This window comes from Suillus paluster, assembly GCF_016628075.1.
Source record: "Suillus paluster strain FC165 chromosome Unknown EDB91scaffold_11, whole genome shotgun sequence".
Taxonomy (NCBI): domain Eukaryota; kingdom Fungi; phylum Basidiomycota; class Agaricomycetes; order Boletales; family Suillaceae; genus Suillus; species Suillus paluster.
In genome coordinates, this window is record NW_024537571.1 from 76,868 (window position 1) to 95,357 (window position 18,490).

Genomic DNA, 18,490 nt, shown 5'->3' on the forward strand with positions numbered 1-18,490 from the left:
AGGGGCGGGGTAATAAGGGACAGACTTAGAGCACGGCTCTAAGTTGGAGTGGAGGGTCGAAGGGTCGGAGGTGACAACAAGTTGAGACTTGTGTCCAGAGGAGGCAAGGTCCTACCGAGAATCCTCACAGGATATAACTGTGAGAAGACAAGTAATATTAAGACTGAGGAAAAATATCTAAGTACATGATATGTTATATACTTCTATGTATGAGGCAGTGACCAGGATAACTATGTAGTAAAGCTATGTACCAAGGATATCATTTGTAAGTACTTTACATAGGAAAGACATAAGTCGGGGTGGATATCAATATGTACGCGTCAGATCAGTGATCAAGCGGTAATAGGAATTACCGGTGATCTGGAAGTAATGGTCTAAGTACCGAAAAGGAAAGCATATATCTAAAAGGGGAAAGAGGTCCAGTTGAATGGAGATGTTATGGGAGGGGACCAGTTGAGCAGTAGAGCGGAGTGGATACAAACAATGATCGGGCAGAGCGGAGGATGAATGGAGCGGAGGGGGTCAGAAAGCAGAGCGGATATTGATATTAGGGCGGTCGGATCAGGTATATGACACCTAAGTCCTGCAGTCAAGGAATTAAAGTTAGCACTGAAGATTTTGGATGGGCACTTCAAGAGCTGGAATATGGAAGAGCTAGAATTTCTGAAGACCCTGACAGAGGAAACGAAGGAGGACATTGAGGCTATGACATATGTAGAGGCATTAGAATTGCTTACCAACACCAAGTAAGTCACATCAGTAAAATTTCAAATTGTGCTGATGCCTCTGTTATTTCAGAGCTCCATATGGTAGTGCTACAATGGTACAATTTCTGACTTATACTCCTGCATATTTTGCCCCCTCTCATGGTCTCCAAAAAAACCAACAAGCCTCTGCAAGAGCTCAAGAAGCTGAATGCCATGCAGCTCATCATAAGTTGGTTCTTGAAATGAACATTGTTGATAATATTGAGCACTGCATGGGAGTTACAGCAAGATGGCAGCCTGTTAGGTACCGTGCCGACTCAGGAAGCAGAGGGGTCGGGGCTTGGCTTCAGCTCTTGTGCTGCGCCCTTGGCCGAGTACGTGCCCCGAATTTGTAGCGGGTCCGACGTTGTCCAACAGTAGGACAAATGGTCCGCTTGGGTCTGCTTTGAGGGTCGGGGAATAAGAGCTACTAGCGGCGGGCCGACTAGGAGCAGAGTGGAGAAGGCAGGGAGTGATGCGGAGAGTGGATAGGAGCAGGGGAATGTTGGTAGGGGCAGGGAAGGCGGAGGATAATATGGAGGGACAAGGGAGAATATTTGATAGGGGCAGAGTATAAGGGGAAGACTCAGAGCACGGCTCTAAGTCGGAGTGGAGGGTTGGAGGGTTGGAGGTGACAACAAGTTGAGACTTGTGTCCAGAGGAGGCAAGGTCCTACTGAGAATTCTCACAGGATATAACTGCGAGAAGACAAGTAATATTAAGACTAAGGAAAATATCTAAGTACAGGATATGCTATATACTTCTATGTATGAGGCAGTGACCAGGATAACTATGTTGTAAAGCTATGTACCAAGGATATAGTTTGTAAGTGCTTTACACAGGCAAAGACATAAGTCGGAGCGGATATCAATATGTACACGTCGGATCAGTGATTGGGCGGTAATAGAAATTACTGGTGATCCGGAAGTAAGGGTCTATGTACCGAAGGGGAAAGTATATATCTAAGAGGGGAAAGAGATCCAGTTGAATGGAGAGGTTATGGAAGGGGACCAGTTGAGCGGTTGAGCGGAAGTGTAGAGGCGGAATGCAGACTTGTGGTTGGACAGAGCGGAGGATGGATGGAGCAGAGGAGGTCAGATAGCGGAGCGGATATCAATATTGCAAGCGGTCGGATCAGGTATATGACACAGCCACATGACACAAAATATCAGGAGGGTTTAGCATATCTTACCAACCAGCAATTTATTCATGCTGTTGAGAAGTCTTAGAATTCAGCAAAGTTGCATCATATGCTTGGCTAGGCAAGTTTGACCTTCTTAAGCATTCACGGCATTGTATACTTGAGAAGCTGTGGGCATCCAAAGGAAATTGCGAGGTTGTGAACAATTTCTTCAAGATTCAATGTGCTGATGAAGAAGTTCAATGTCTCAATGTTGAAGTTGCACAACTATCCACTTTGGTAGATCACAAAGATGCCTACTTGAAAGCAACATTCAAATCATTATTCAAATCAGATCCGACACTCTCACACAAGATCTCTTGCATTTATGATGAGCACAGATGAGTGAATGATGTGCATCACAGCAGAATTCATGCTATTTATGAACTCTCTGGTTACTCTGGATCGAGGGGCATGGAGACAAAAGGTGTTGATAATGATAGAGGTGGGGACACAGATGAGATGATGGAAGATTTAAGGGGTGCTAGGAGTATTGAGGCTGATGAGGATGATGCACTTTGTGATGGAGCTGACCATTTACAAGCCTGTATTATTTAGTAGAGTACTCTGTGGACAATTCTATTGTTTGATTATACATGGCATGAAGAGGGTGAATGATGACATGCAATCCAAGAGCTCATTGTACTTGAGCGGCAATAAAAGTGAATATGTTAGCATCAGCGAGATAGGTAGGACTATTATTAGTGGTTCAGGTTTACATGTGCAGGTGTGCAGTGGCCAATATGATGCAGAAGTTCAACAATTACTTTATTACTGATCAGTACTCAGTGATGCACCAAACTCATACTAACTAACACTTTCCCATTCCTTGCTACGTTTAAACACAAACTCAGACTCACTCATACAACTTGCTCTTCAAATCATGACAGACACCTTTGACATTCTCAATTGTTCAAAGAACCTCACTCTGATGAGTGCATCTGTGCTATCAAGTCTTTGTTGGCTGGATCTCACATGCAATGGAACTGAAACTGTGAGTTTTGTGGACATGATTGTTTGATTTTTGAACTTGTTTAACCTTGGTACTATGTATGTCCCTTGGTGTTCGATACATGATATTTATCACCCAGTGCCCAGCTCTCTGTATTCAGTCTACTCGGCAGTCAGCACTTAGTTCTCAGTACTCGGTACTCGATACTTGGTGTCTGGGTCACCATCCCCAACCCTCAGTACTCGGTATTCAGTTCTCGGTATTCGACACCCGGGTTGCAGTTCACCATCCCCAATCCTCGGTACTCAGTTCTCAGTTCTTGGTCCTCGATACTCGGGTCATGGTTCACCATCCCCGATCCTTGGTACTCAGTTCTCGGTGCCAGGTTTGCCAGTTCTCAGTCCTTGATCCTCAGTACTTGATCCTTGGTGCCAGGTTTGCCATCCCCAAACCTGAGCACTCGGTCTTCAGTTCTCGGTACTCAATACTTGATTTGTGGTTCGCCACCCTAGATCCTTGGTACTTGGTACTCAGTTCTTGGTACTCAACCCTCGGTACTTGATCCTCACTGCCTGGTTCGCCATCCCTGATCCTTGGTACTTAGTACTTGGTACTTGGTGCTCCGTTTGCCATACTCAATACTCATTTATCTGATGATTCTTGCTATTCAATCCTCCATCCTTGATAATCATTGATGCACCTACATCACCTAACTGATCTGTCTGATTTATTGCTACTTCAACCCATCCATCCTCACAGAATTCATTCATCTTGGCCCACCCATATATACTTTACACATCCACCTCGGCCTACCGGTGTATACAATATTCATTCACCTCGGCCCACCCGTTCATCTTATATACATATGAGATCCATCTATCTCGGCCCATTCGTCTATATGATATATGTCTTACCTTGGCCCACCTATATACGATATACATCCACTTTGGCCCATCCATACATATGAGATTCATCTACCTTAGCCCATCCATCCATATGATATGCATCTTCCTCAGCCCACCCATCTACAAGATATACATCTACCTTGGCCCATCCATCTATATGATACATCTATCTTGGCACATCCATCCATATGATTCACATCCACCTCAGCCCATCCGTCCATATAATATACTAATACCTCAGCCCACTCATCTTTATGATCCATCACCCTCAGCCAACTCATCTACTGTATTCTACTCTAGATATTATCTAGATGGGCCCACCCATCTCCATCAGGGATAATTTGCCTCTTGGCCCACCAATCCTCAATGAGGATATTATTACATCGGCCCATGGTCCGCTAACCCATCTAAGATGATGCATTATGTCCCTGGGCTAGCCCATCTAAGATGGAGTTTGGTCACTGTAGTATGTGGTTTGCCGGCCTAGGGGATTGACTCCCTAGGTCGGCCGCCCCCTCCACTCATCCAACTTCCCACACCTCGGCTGCCTTTCCCACGTGTTGGACTTGAGCCCAGCACTCTCACACATCTGTCCTCTTCATTTCTGCTCTGTTTCAGACTTTATCCGAGCAGTCCTACCCACTCCACTTCTACTGTTGGTTTCAACTGCAGTAGTCCTCTGGCTCTTCCCTGTCAGGTGGACCAATCTCAGCCTGATTTTCCTGCGCTCATCTGGTAGTCCATGGGCCCTCCTTCAGAGAGCCTCTGCTTCAATGTCCTGTCGGAGCTTGTAGAATTTGTATTGGACTACAATCCAAAATTAGGGGCATGTACTTGGGTAAGGGGCACAGCACATGAGCTGAAGCCAAGCCCTTCAGACTCCACCTTACCCCTGAGCATGGTCTTAACAGATTCAATCACCTCCAATACCATTCACAGATGTCCCCACTGCTGGTCCAACCCCCTGTTTCCTCGTCCACTCCATCCCTCCTTCTCTAACAGTGTACATAGTGCATCTCAACAGGACTAGCCCTGCTATCTCCGCCCAACTCTGTTCTGCTCCTTCAACACTACCCCTATTTCTTTGGACACTATATTCCCACCATCCAACCCTATCTAGAGCTCCACTCCTCCACTCTGTCGGTCTGCCCGATCCTACTCTTACTCCCCATGTCATTTCCACTTTTCCAACCACTCAGTTCCTTCAGTTTCTATGTGTCAGCTTGCCTGACTATTAGTCCACCTTACCGCCTCACCAGTCCACTCCTAGACTAGGAACCACTCAACTGGTCCTATCTCCTTTTGGTATCATAGTTCCTCCTTTTGGATCACTGGTAATCCCTATACCTGTTAGGTACCATGCTCGGTCAGAGAAGTGGAGGGGTTGGGGCTTGGCTTCAGCTCTTGCACTGCGCCCTTAGCCGAGTATGTGCCCCAAATTTGGAGCAGGACTGACATTGTCCAATGATAGGATGGGTGGACTGCTTTGGTCTGCTTTGAGGGTTGGGAGGTAAAGGCTTACCAGCGGCGGGCCGACTAGAAGCAGAGCAGATGGAGCGGATGAAGTAAGTCAGAGCAGAAAGGGATAAGGGGATTGGTATATGGTGTGGGGGGAAGTAAGAGTAGTTCAACTTAGAGCACAGCTCTAAGTCAGAGCAGAGGAGCAGAGGAGTGGAGGTGATGATAAGGTGAGACTTGTGTCCTCAGACTTCTCTCCTACCCCTCAGAAATTAAGGGCATGTTGTTAGGAACTGTGCCCAGACAGAGAAGCAGAGGGGTCAGGGCTTGGCTTCAGCTCTTGCGCTGCACCCTTAGCCAAGTATGTGCCCCAAATTTGGAGCAGGTCCAACAATAGGACGGGCAGACTGCTTTGGTTCGCTTTGCGGGTTGGGAGGTAAATGCTACTAGTGGTGATCCGACTAGAAGCAGAGCAGGTGAAGCAGAGGAAGTGCATCGGAACAGAGGGGAGTAAGGGGATTGATTGGTTGGGTTGGAGAGGTAAGAGTGAATACTTAGAGCACAGCTCTAAGTTGGAGCAAAGGGTCGGAGGTGATGACAAGGTAAACTTGTGTCCGGAAAGAGCAAAGTCCTACAGAGAATTCCCACTAGTAGAGACTGCGGGAAGACAAGCAATATTGAGACTTATCATATCCCATACCTCCGCATCTGGAATTCTGGATCTCCCCTACGAAAGTCCGCTTCTCTCATTCTATTCTCCATCCGGTGCTCTGTTTTCATCTCCGGACCCACTCCTATCTCCTTTTAAAATAACTGTTCTCTGGCTACCAGTTATGTCCTTTCCACTTTGCTTACTGACCCGTTCATTTGTACTTCATTTCCGACTTCACTGCTTTGATCCATTATACACTTACTAATAGACTTTCCACATACATGCTTCGTACATAGCTTCTACTTTGCTGACTGGTTTACTTACATGATACCTACAGTATATAAACTCCTGTAATACTCCAGTACTCCTGAGTTCAAATATCATCTTAGTTCTGCTCATTCCTGCTTCTCCAGACTTGAGTCTGATCTCTTGTCTAACTCTGAGTCTTAGGGTTAAAACCTTAGGACTATATCTCCGGCTCTACCCTAGGGTAGTCTAACCCTGTTTCTGTTTCTACTCCAGACTTGTCTGCAGTAGCCTTACTCTGTCCATTCCTAGCCTTCCAGAGTTCTGCTGAACTCCCCCTACATCTGACCTCCAGACTTACCCGGACTTCCGTCCGACATCCCCTCTGCCTCTCAGGAATTAAGGGCACGTACTCGGGTAAGGGGCGCAGTGTACAAGCTGAAGCTGAAGCCTTTTGAGTTGTCTTTCCCTTGAGCATGACCTTAACAAGACTGAGGAGTAGCTAAGTACATGGTATGTTTTTATATACTTCTATGTAGGAGGCTGTGACTAGTAGTCCTTGGTATGAGGTTATGTACCAAGTATACAATTTGTAAGTAAACACAGGTGAAAACATAAGTCAGAGCAGATATCAATATGTACATGTCAGATCAGTTAGTTGAGTGGTTATAGGAAGTACCAGTGATCTGGGAAGTAGGTTCTATGTGTCAATGGAGAAAGTATATACCTAAATGGGGAAAGAGGTTCCAGTGGAGTGGAGACAATACAGAAGGTAACCAATGAGGTGGTCAAGTGGGAGCACAGGAGCCAATGAGGGAGCCGACTGGATCGAGTGGAGGGCAGACAGAGTGGAGGTGATGGGAAAGCGGGAGGGGTTTATGGTCAGGCAGAGTGGATATTAATATCATCGGAGCAGTCAGATCAGGTATATGACACACGTACTTGGGTAAGGGGCGCAGCACATGAGCTAAAGCTAAGCCCTTTGAATTCTCCTCCCCTTGAGCATGACATTAACAGAGGCAGTGATCAGTAGTCCATAGCATAATGCTATGTGCTGAGTATACAATTTGTAAGTATTACTACAGAAAAAACATGAGTCGGAGTGGATATCAATATGTACACGACAGATCAGTAATTGAGCGGTTATAGGAATTACCAGTGATCCAGGAAGTAAGAGTGATGTGCCGAAGGGGAAAGTGTATACCTAAATGGGGAAATGGTTCCAGTTGAATGGAGCCAATACAGGAGGCAACCAATGAGGTGGTGGAGCAGAAGCGCTAGGGTGGGGAATGGGTGGAGCAGGAAGAAGGGTAAGGCAGAAGGGATATAGTCAAGTGGAGCAGATATTGATATCATCAGAGTGGTTGGATCTGGTATATGACAATACCTGAGTGATTATTGATCCATCATGTACATACTGTTCTCCAAGCCTCATTCTCATATGTCTCAGTCATCCCCTTGTAATACTGTACACTCAGCACATAGCCTTCTGCTATGCTATGCTCATTACTTAGATTATATAGACATATGTACATTTGTCTGGAGATACTCAGTCTGAATATTACCTTTTCTAAGCTCTGCTCTCCTGATCTTTGACTTGGGCTTGATCCTAGTCAACTCCCTAGGTTGGCCACCCGCTCCACTTGTCTGACTTCCCATGCCTTGGCCACCTTTCCTGCATGTCAGACTTGAGCCAGTGCTCTTGTACACCTGTCCTCTTTGTTTCTGCTCTGCTTTGGACTTCATCCAAGCAGTCCTATCTACTCTGCTTCTACTGTTGGTTCTGACCACAGTAATCCTCCAACTCTCTCCTGTCAGGTGGTCCAACCCCCACCTGACTTTCCTGTGCTCAATCTAATATTTCATCAGCCCTCCTTCGGAGAGCCTCCGCTCCAACATCCTGTCAGAGCTCATAGAACTCATGTCAGACTACAATCCAAAATTAGGGGCATGTACTCAGGTAAGGGGCACAGCACATGAGCTGAAGCCAAGCCCCTCAGACTCTGCCTTACCCCTGAGCACAGTCTTAACAGGGTGGGTATTTTCATAGAAAAAAAGCAAAATGCAAGGACCCTGTACTGGTAATAGTGCAACACAAGTACACCAGCCTAGCATGTAGTGATCGTGAACGAGCCAACCCTAAATACAGGGATGGTAAGGAAATTTTCATTGATGAAGGGTGAGGATTGGTGGGAGGTAGGCACTGGGACAGATAGGGTGAGATCGGAGGCATGGGTGGAGACAGCATTGTTAAGTGGTAATTTCATATAGAGGACTTGGTATTATTGTCTAAAAGGAATAGGGAGATAGAGGTGTCAACAAACATTGATGATGTACCTTTGTATGACTGCAAGAGGTGCCACGCACGTTGAGCAAGGCTCATTATGTCAGCAAATATCACTGGCGTTAGTGGCCTAAAACAGAAGGAAGTCAAGTCTGCAGGGGGGGGGGGGGGCAATAGATTAAGGTTTAAAAGAGGGGGCAAAGAAAATACATTTGCAAATTCAGCTCAAATGAACAGCAGCATTGTGGCACACCTTCCTAATGTAGTCAGATTTATGATATGATATTCACTGCAGAAATGAGAAAATGATCCTAGTCTATTCCAAGGCGTGTAGCTTGTATAATCACACCTAAACCCACCTCAACAGTAATTCCAACCTAAAGTCAACATGGTACAACTTTTGAAGGATCCTAGGAAGGCAGCAATTGTAAACAGACCCTTTCCAGACTTTGTGCTCTCAAATTTTCCAACCCAAATACCACCTAATACCACACTAAGTTGCCCAGGATATTTGTTCTATGGCCTTTGGATTACACTAGAAGTTGGTTTCAGGTAATGTCAGAAATTTCCTAATCGGGTTTCGTCACCTTGTAACGTGTTGCAATGATCCAATGACAAGTCGAGGTCCCAATAGGTTGCAATAAAAGAGTGTGACGTTACATTTATGTTACATTTCACGTTACAATATTAAGTTTATGTCACAATGGTAATTCCAATGAGGTTTCAACAAAGTTCGCAATATTGACCGTCGGCCGCAACTGTCCAAGTTGATTTTTTGGTACCTTGAGATCTAGATTCAAAAGCTTATCTAAATATCCTAACTGAGTTTCAATGACATTGGAATACACACAGGCAGGTTTCATTCTAATTGAAACATGATTGAGAGCAAGTAAATTCAATTGCAAACCAGCACTGTGATCCTCTGAATCAACAAAACATATCAAATAATACGAACATGTAAAGTAGCAGTCTGTAGGTAGCGGTTCTACTTCTTCCGAGTGCGCTTTGGTTGGCCTGCAGCCTGCTCACTTGCCGGTCCACTAGATATAGGTGCTAGCATCCCTGCCTTCCTTTCTCGGCCCCAACGACCAGAAGATGGGGCACTCACTACCACCGGTACATCATCAGGTACTCCAGGAACCTCTAAATCAACAGCCATTGCTGAAGGTCCAGAGTCTTCAGAGGCCGCAGTGGCAGCAGCTGCTCCTGCAGGCTCAGATGCCACAGGTGGTCCAGGGGCTGGAATAGCCGGCAAGGGGGTTGCAGGATTGGGAGCGGTGGTAGCATTTGCAGGGGCAAGCGCCACGATGGCTGGTGCTGAAGGGACAATGGCCAGTCCAGGTGCTGAAGGGACAATGGCCGGTGCTGAAGGAGCGATCATGGGTGTAGTAGGCGTGACTGGTCCAGGAATGTCATTAACAGAGTTGTTGTCGGTAGTCGGAGGTCCAGGAAAGTCGTCGGATTCCTTATGCCCTGCATTTGCGATGGCCAAACACATCAGATCAGAGGTAAAATCTTCACCTTCAGCATTGGACGTTGCGATATTGGAAGTCGAGGATGATTGCCAGACGTAGGCATCAATCTTTTTGCGGATAGTGCAAATATGAGGCTGGCACCAAAGGGTTACCCACAACTGCTTATAAGCCGTGAACATGGCAGCATATGGTAGCCGAGACTTCGCGCCAACTCCAGCTTTCGTGAATGAAGTGTTGGAAGAAAGGATGAAGATCAACTAGAGAATAGTAGTTAGATGCTGATCTAGAGGATCAATGATAGCAGAAATAGAACTCACTGTGACCCAACCCCATGCAAGAAGGCCAGGAGTGCAGGACATTGTGCCCCATTTTCGAGCATTGCACTTAGCGCATGGCCAGCCAGGAATGTCTAGCAAATTCTTTCTGAACATCATGATCCTAATTGCCTATGTAATAGATCCGTTAGCACAATTTAAAGAACGGAGTAAAGCTTAAAAATTACCTTCGCGAGTGGTTCCCAGTTACCAAAAACTGTGGACATTGTTGCCGATCTCGCTGGAGCGTCCACCTTGGAGATGGTGCTCTAGCTGCAATATTTATTAAATAAGATATCAGTTAGTATTTGGTGGGATGACAAAGCATATAAACCAATGTACCAATGATTGAAAATGAGAGGTCGGTATGAAACGATGGAGGTGATCCAGTAGAAGCAAATACACCTCTGTCACAAGGCAAAGTTCTTTGGCACCCTTAGTTGCGTAATGACTAGGGGATATGATGACGGGCTCAGGTTTGGCACTAGCAATCTTAGAATGTGGTGCTCAGGTGGGAACATCTTAGCAATAACACCATATTTGTGAGTGAAGGTCGAGAGCTCAATGTTGAAGGCCTTCAGCTCGTCAGGAACTTGCGCACTCGAACGTCTATGTTGATTGGATGCCAAGACTTTGTTCTTCTCGCCCAGCATCCAATTATTGTTCTTGAGAGACTGGTTTTCAAGTTGCAGGCGCTGAATGATCTTGAGATGCATGAAGTTAGAGCTACTAATAAATCATAGCGAGCGAAGGAAGGCATCATTACCTCCATGTCTCCACCCTGCAAAGAGGCCGATGACTAAGTGGTGGCTGATGCGGTCGCCGCCACAAAAGACGATGGTACATCCAATTCAGATGCATCATGGTACTCTAACTCGGACTCTGAGTCACGGTGCACAATGGGACACTGAGGTATCACAACAAGTCAAGTAAAACACGGTGCGAAAAATATCAACAGACCCACCACAATTTATAGTCAATCTTGGCTGTGCAACTTGGACCGAACATGAGGAAAGAAAACACGAGGGAAATCACATTGTGAATGATGGCCTTACATTTAATTGAATCAGCATGCGGGTGATGTCAATATGACACGAGGTAATATTCACTTACCTGTGTGCTGCTCTCAACGTAATAAAAAAGATCGGACAGTGGCAGCCAGGCGTCCAATTTAAACAATGAACCTGTTACAATATTAGGCAGTCTATTGATATTAATAAGTGGCAATCCAGACTCACCTGCACTTGCTTGACATCTGTTGAATTGTGCTCGAGTCGTGGTCTCAATTGGCTTCAGACTGAGATTCAGGAGTTGCAACTTGGTTACAATAGTAAACTCAACCAAACGACTTAGTGAGAAATGCAATCAAATGCTGATGTAATCACATTGACAATTTTTGATATCTACACAAGACAAACAAAATGTTCAAAAACATGAATGATGATTCCAATTGTGATTAAAATTGAGTAGATGGAGATATATTATCAGTGAAGAGGGAGGAGGAGGAATATCCGTGCACTACGTCTGCTCCCCGGTCTTTCGACCCTCAGTAAAGATGTTTTATAGGTCTCGCTCACTACTGTCATCGAAGAGAGTCGTCAAGATCAGGGTGGCCCTATCAGCAAGCAGTGTAGTGTGAGCCGTAAGATGATAGAAGGCAGAAAGAAGAGAATGAGTTTTGAACTGGAGACAACATCAAGGTTTCCTGAACTCGCACAGCACTATATAGATGGTGTTGAACACAGTATAAATATCTTCCCTGACCTAGTGGAGAAGAGAACAATAACAGTGTCAGCAGAGGGTTCGAACCAGATCCACCAACACCTCAGTCTCATCTTGGAGTAATCCAAGAATCACTGACGCGAGAAGATATAATGAAAGTCTTTACCGCACCAGTCAACACTATCTTCCCCGACACGAAGATCAATAACACGACCCTCGGCTTGAGCATGTGATAGATGAGGCCGGGGAACAACTAAACAGATGTGAGTAAACAACAGTCCTCAACTGCCGCCAACATACCTCAGGCTCATAACTGCTGAGCTGTCCATGGCTATAAGCAAGACCCTCCAAGTGAATGGGGAACTTCACGTCACAGCTTTCGATGATGTCTTGAATCTTGAACTTGGCAAACTTGGCACCAAAGCCAAGCTTCGGCGAAGATAAGTGCAGTTGTCTTGGGATCACGAATACGCATGATGACAGCTGCAAAACGCTATCGTGCAAAGTGCATTGGCGTGCAACGACACGTAGTCAAACAGTAGTACCAACCTTGGGGTTATATTCTGCATTCCGGGCATGCAATGCAATGGTCTTCAGGTCAAGACGACAATCGAGATTAACTGTAGCAACCTTGTTTTGCAATGTGGGCACGATGCCCTCCACAGCTGTTATATGCTGTTGCTCAAGTGTGAGATCCCATAGGTCAAGGGCCATGATGATGCGGTGGACATGCCTGAGGAAAGATCCAGCTTCGTGGTGGTGATGGTGAGATTCGGCTTCATGATGGTGATGTTGCCAAAATTTTCTTTCTCAGAGGAACTGGCGGGGATGTTTGGTGTAACGGGTTGCGCAAACAAGGGACTAGGAGGCATAAGCATGATCATGCTCTGTGTGAGCATGCGGATGAGGCCGACAGCTGCAACTTTCCTGCCCTTATGTGGCATCTTTGGCACCTGCGGGACGATGCAATCTGCCCCGTCTTGAGGCTAAAGACAGGTCAGTAACTGGCAAAGGATGGCAGATGTGTTACTCACATCAGATTGAAGCTCTACTGCGCCCCATGACATGAAACACTGAAAGAGTCCAGTTTGTGGAGCAAGGGAGGAGTTGTGAGCATCCTCAATGCCTGGGGGTAGGGCGTAGGAAGGATATGAAGTTCTCCAGAAACAGGACCAGGGTCGTTGGTGATTTTGCCCTTGAATGTGTCATGATCACCCATCTCGATGAGAGGAAGGTCAAGACTTGGTTGACACACCTTGTTTCACAGGTCTGGGTGCGTATTTCTTGTTCCACTGCTCCTCATACTTGACTTCTTCGATATCGAAGAGTTCTGTGGTAAGGGCCAACAATGGCGATTCTCAATGCTCAGTTTGAGCGTGCAACTAAAGATCTGGTAATGTTCATCAGGTCCTTGACTGAATCTTGAGCAGATGTTGGGTATTACCTGACATGAGGCAGGCCATTGTGACACAGCATGACCCTCTGAATCTGAATCAATGAGTTAGTAACAGGCGCTGTGCATCATACTAAGATAGAAGAAGATTGCAATAGTAGTAAGAAATTAATCAAATGGTCCTAATAATGAGGACTGACATTGCTAATAGTCGAAGGCAGATGCAGGGAAATAAGGAGGTCGGAAGTAATAAGAGTCACTGGCTGCAGATGTCCTGCATTCGAAGGAACATATCTGTATCAATAGTGTCAACAATCAAAAACTTGTCAGGTCTGCTGACATCCTCTACTATCATACAACCCCAAACAATTGAGTGAACCGAGAAAAACTCTGCAGAAGCCCTAGGCTTTCTCTTAACGCGCCAAAACTGAAAGTCTTTGTCCTTTTGTGGATGAATGCTGACCGGTCAATCATATGGGAGAACAAGTGTGACAGGATATTGAACATCCCCTACTGTGCATGTGAGAATCAACATTAGTTTGCCAAAGATGATGCCAGTGTTGGTCTGCAAGATGACGCAATCGTATCGCAGTGAGCCATGGAACATCAGAGTGCATCGAAGGTAGTCCGTGGACACTCACCAGTCGACAAGTGACTCAAAATTTACTTTAAGGAATCAATATTCCACGATCTAATTCAAAAGGACTCAGAGATTATGTTATTTCGGAGCATTGAACATCATCAACTTACCATGTCGCTCACAATGAGTTGAATCCGTCGTCCACCTGGAAACGGTATGCTGTTGGCAGCAAATGCATGGTTCAGAAAGTCGTTTAGCTTGATTTGAAATCTATCAAACGCTGGATTACCTGGACTACCTGCCTCGATGAGTGTGAATGACATTGCCACCTGCTTTGAACCGAGAGTAAAATGTTGGGCATCAGTAGGTTCCATCGAGTCAACATCAATATCATCTGAGTTGTCAGTCTCCTGGAGTGCAGTATCGGGTTGGTCTTCTAAGTCGTCAGATATGCTGAGATTCTGAGTGTCAAGGTGATCCAACTTGTTGCGAATGTATTGCGCAATCAAGCTGTCATGGTTGTATCGGAGGATCTTAAAAAAAATTCATTGTTAGTCATATATATGCGAACTCAGATTCAGAAGTCACTTACCTGTTCATCGAAGTTCTTGAAATTTGTGCGATCTTGATAGGCATCTTTCAATGGGCCGTGCATTTTCTTGTTCGGCTTGGTGCTGTAGTTTCGAGAAACACCTTTCGCCTCGATGTCGTCAAAGAGATGGGCCGAAAGATGTTTCTTGGGGAAATTCCAGGACTTCTCAGACATCTCTGCTGTATCCTCGATGTCATATACCAGATCCGACCGCTCTGATACTGATATCCGCTCCGCTTTCCGACCCCCTCCGCCCCATCCATCCTCCGATCAGTCCTATCACAAACCCACATTCCGCCCTATGCTTCTGCTCAACCGCTCAACCGGTCCCCTTCCATAAACCTCTCCATTCAACTGGATCCCTTTCCCCTTTTAGACATACACTTTCCCCTTTCAGTACATAGACTCTTACTTCTGGATCACTGGTAATTCCTATTACCGCCCGATCGCTGATCCAACACGTACATATTGATATCCACTCCAACTTATGTCTTTGCCTATGTAAAGTACTTACAAACTATATCCTTGGTACATAGCTTTACTACATAGTTATCCTGGTCACTGCCTCATACATGGAAGTATATAACATATCATGTACTTAGATATTTTTCCTTAGTCTCAATATTACTTGTCTTCTTGCAGTTACTACTTGTGAGAATTCTCAGTAGGACCTTGCCTCCTCTGGACACAAGTCTCAACTTGTTGTCATCTCCAACCCTCCAATCCCCCACTCCAACTTAGAGCTGTGCTCTAAGTCTTTTCCATATACTCCACCCCTATCCAATATTCTCCCTTGTCCCTCTGCATCATCCCCTGTCTTCTCCGCTCCGCTCCTAGTCGGCCCGCCGCTAGCAGCTCTTGCTTCCCGACCCTCAAAGCGGACCAAAGTGGTCCATTCGTCCTATCATCGGACAACGTTGGACCTGGTCCAAATTTGGGGCACATACTCGGCTAAGGGCGCAGCACAAGAGCTGAAGCCAAGCCCCAACCCCTCTGCCTCTTGAGTTGGCACGGTACCTAACACTTGATGTATTTCTGACCAAACAGTTGGATTCAATGCAATGAATTAGAATTGAACTAAAAATATGTACATCCATCAATCCAGTGAGCTTTGACAACGCTTCCCGGCCATTATTGATGGTATCTTCAGTATGAACCTCTAACGAAGCATACATATTGAACTCCACATAGCTTCGGATACAGCGGAGCAGGAGATATGCCTCCAGATCCATATCACGGTCGAATACATTATGTGCTGCAAATACAATAAGCTAAAACAATGTGAATGATATATTAAAGTGAATGATCTAGGCTCGCCTTAGAGATGTCTTCATATTTTGTTCTGTCGGTAAATGATACTGATATAACTTGATTGAAGTGATTCAGGTTTCGCCAATGCGGAATTGATTGAAAGCTGACAATATAGATGAAAACCTACATAAGTACAGCGGAAAAATGACTCACAAGTTGTCAATCTGGACAGCGGCCTGTCGACCCAAACGTTCAACCCATTTCTGCAGTTCGGACCAGGTGTGATCACGGAACAATCCCTCGTCGTTGAAGTGGAGTTTGTTGTGCGATAGAGCCCTGTGAACGTTGGTGTGCTCCAGAACACCGAATGAACTCTGAAAACGAAACAGTAATAATAGACTGAGTAAGATAAAGATAAGGATAAGAGCGAGACTCACATCGACATCATGGAGGCTCTGGGAACTCAAGATCTGTTCTCTTGCATCCAATGTAGAAGATTCTCGCGCTCGAGCAAGCAATGCCTTAGTTTCTGTGCATGTGTGGAGAGGAAATACCTTGAGAGTGTTTGAAAGCTCGTCGCGAGGCACTAGACAGACAGGACAAGGAAATTTGCCCATTAAACCATGAATCAATGCCATTACAGCCCTACAACAGTGAACACATTGAGATGTCAGAGAAATCTAATAGTTACAGGAACTAGAGTACACGTACTGTTCTTCATAGTCTGCAGATAGTATTAGTACAATTGGATAGAAGACGCGAATAACATCGTCCCAGCATTTGATGGCGGAACCAAACCTCGATAGCGGTGCCAGACAGTCGAGAATCTTCAGAAACAAGGCATGCCACACTGCATTCTTGAAGTTGACAAAAGCAGGCTTTCCAGAATGCTGCTTGTCTTCCTTTACCTGTCCTGAGTGTTAATAATGAACTCATCAGTAGTTATAAGGAAGAGTAGAGCGAACAATAGGCAGCCAACCAACAATGTGCCCTCCACCCAAGCCTTTTCCATTGCAAATCGCAATAGGAAGATTAGCACAGCGAGCGACTACTGGATAGCCTTTCACATGACCGAATGATGATAATTTTGCTTTGTCGGCATACAAAATGAATGCAAGAGGTTTTGCGTCTGGTGGGATTTTCGACTATGATAGTCTGAATCAGTCAATGGTATATACTACAATGCAGACACTTAACATGATACTAATAAGAAAATGACCTACTTGATACTCCCAGAACACATTAGCAGTCCATGGTTCATGAATGAACCAAACGAACTTCTTGCCATTGAACTTTGACAGCCTTTGCGCATCGAAGACAAAGTTCGGACCTACTTGTGGATCTTGAAGTAAATCAGTGACCCAGTCCCACAGTGAACGATGAAATAGCGGGAATGTTCGATCAACACCTCGGAAGGGCACAATAACTTCCTCCTTTGTAAACTATTACATGACAGAAGCAAAATAAGCATAGTATATACGAAGTTAGTGAATGGTACACACAGGTGTCATCTTGAATGATGCTGCATCCCACATGTCTCTCACATCTTTGCAATTCTTGAGGGTAAAGAGCTCAATCCTGCTGCGATGAATGAGGTGAATGAGCCGGTCCAGCTGTTCATGAGAGAGTCCAGCGTCATGAGCGAGTTCTGCAACCTCAAAGTCGATACAAGTGCGAAGCGGCTGCCAGGGCATAGGATCTGCTTCTGGAACTGCTGGTGGGGCACCAGGACCGCGTCCATAGTCCTCGAAGTGGTACACTTTGGTGGGGATACCACTACTGGGGTGGTATTCCACTTTGATATCGTCAATGTTGTACTGGGGTGCAGGCGATACTGTTCCAGATGGTGGCGGATCACCTGTATAGACATAAGTTGAAAACATGATGATACAAAGAAATGACGAAAACATACCATCAGAATTGGTCCGTCCCACATCGGCATCATGTTGGTAGTCTATCTGGTTGTTGAAATCAAAATCATCACCCTCCAAGTGATTGTTGATAGCTTGCGTCAATGCACGACAGGTCAGTGTTGGCGATCAAGGACAAACGAAAGTGATGGCTTATGAGATGTTGAGCCACTGACAGATGGTTGGACACCAGTGAACATGCTATCCTGATGTGCCTGTTCTTGCTCTACAATTAATTAACATTAGTGTAGAATCAAAATGATGCTAGTAATATAGTAGATGTACCTTGACGAATGGCCCTAGCAAGCTCCAAATCCTCTCTTCTTTGTTCAGAGCGCCTCTGGCAAGCCTTTTCATGTGTTCGGAATCCTTGGCGATGAAAGGATCGGCCACAATAATCACAGGATCGTTGCAAATCAGCAGGCATCTAATATGATATTGAAACTGGGACAGACACATATCAGCATCAGATTCATCAGAGACAGTGATGAGACTTACATGAATTGTTAGTGAAAATGGGTGTAAAATCACCTCTCAAGACAGCAGATGGTGCGGCACTTTGATGGAGAAGCACTGGAGGGTGAAGTCGGGTATACAAAGCTTGCAGAATCTGAAATATGTAAGTGAATCAGCAGACTAATGACATTTAAAAGGCGCAGATCTGCCAATGAAATTATACAAATCAGAACTGTAACAAGGAGAACAGAAGATACTAATGAGGGCTGAAGTTGTTGGTGAAGGGGTGTTGAGAGGATGGTGCGGCATCTGAATTAACAGCTGGCTACAGCATTGCAATTGACGTACCAAGGGTCTAGGTCCAGCATCAATAT

At 45.4% G+C, this 18,490-nt stretch overlaps 5 protein-coding genes across 5 annotated transcripts; 2 read left to right on the forward strand and 3 right to left on the reverse strand.

Moving 5' to 3' along the window:
- Positions 1-1,968: 1,968 nt before the first annotated feature.
- Positions 1,969-2,271, forward strand: EDB91DRAFT_1048569 (uncharacterized protein; the record flags this gene model as incomplete). Its single annotated transcript, XM_041313414.1, has 1 exon — positions 1,969-2,271. A coding segment is annotated over one exon (303 nt), but the record flags the coding sequence as incomplete, so codon positions are not given.
- A 538-nt stretch (positions 2,272-2,809) lies between these two features.
- On the forward strand, positions 2,810-3,440 carry EDB91DRAFT_1079675 (uncharacterized protein; the record flags this gene model as incomplete). The annotated part of the gene is made up of 3 exons (XM_041315162.1): positions 2,810-2,920; positions 3,025-3,263; positions 3,314-3,440. 3 exons carry the CDS (start codon positions 2,810-2,812, stop codon positions 3,438-3,440), a joined length of 477 nt encoding a protein of 158 aa, XP_041180038.1.
- A 5,968-nt stretch (positions 3,441-9,408) lies between these two features.
- EDB91DRAFT_1245475 (uncharacterized protein) lies at positions 9,409-10,928 on the reverse strand (the record flags this gene model as incomplete). The annotated part of the gene is made up of 5 exons (XM_041322551.1): positions 9,409-10,155; positions 10,216-10,344; positions 10,401-10,481; positions 10,547-10,619; positions 10,681-10,928. 5 exons carry the CDS (start codon positions 10,926-10,928, stop codon positions 9,409-9,411), a joined length of 1,278 nt encoding a protein of 425 aa, XP_041180039.1.
- A 979-nt stretch (positions 10,929-11,907) lies between these two features.
- On the reverse strand, positions 11,908-12,648 carry EDB91DRAFT_1235853 (transcription factor TFIID-domain-containing protein; the record flags this gene model as incomplete). Its single annotated transcript, XM_041321380.1, has 4 exons — positions 11,908-11,976; positions 12,101-12,187; positions 12,235-12,363; positions 12,484-12,648. The coding sequence occupies 4 exons, from the start codon at positions 12,646-12,648 to the stop codon at positions 11,908-11,910; spliced, it is 450 nt and encodes a 149-aa protein (XP_041180040.1).
- A 935-nt stretch (positions 12,649-13,583) lies between these two features.
- EDB91DRAFT_1235854 (uncharacterized protein) lies at positions 13,584-17,633 on the reverse strand (the record flags this gene model as incomplete). The annotated part of the gene is made up of 12 exons (XM_041321381.1): positions 13,584-13,769; positions 13,812-13,963; positions 14,074-14,440; positions 14,500-14,685; positions 15,591-15,770; positions 15,817-15,913; positions 15,964-16,124; positions 16,188-16,395; positions 16,462-16,658; positions 16,716-16,895; positions 16,974-17,192; positions 17,253-17,633. The coding sequence occupies 12 exons, from the start codon at positions 17,631-17,633 to the stop codon at positions 13,584-13,586; spliced, it is 2,514 nt and encodes an 837-aa protein (XP_041180041.1).
- Between the last annotated feature and the right edge of the window lie 857 nt (positions 17,634-18,490).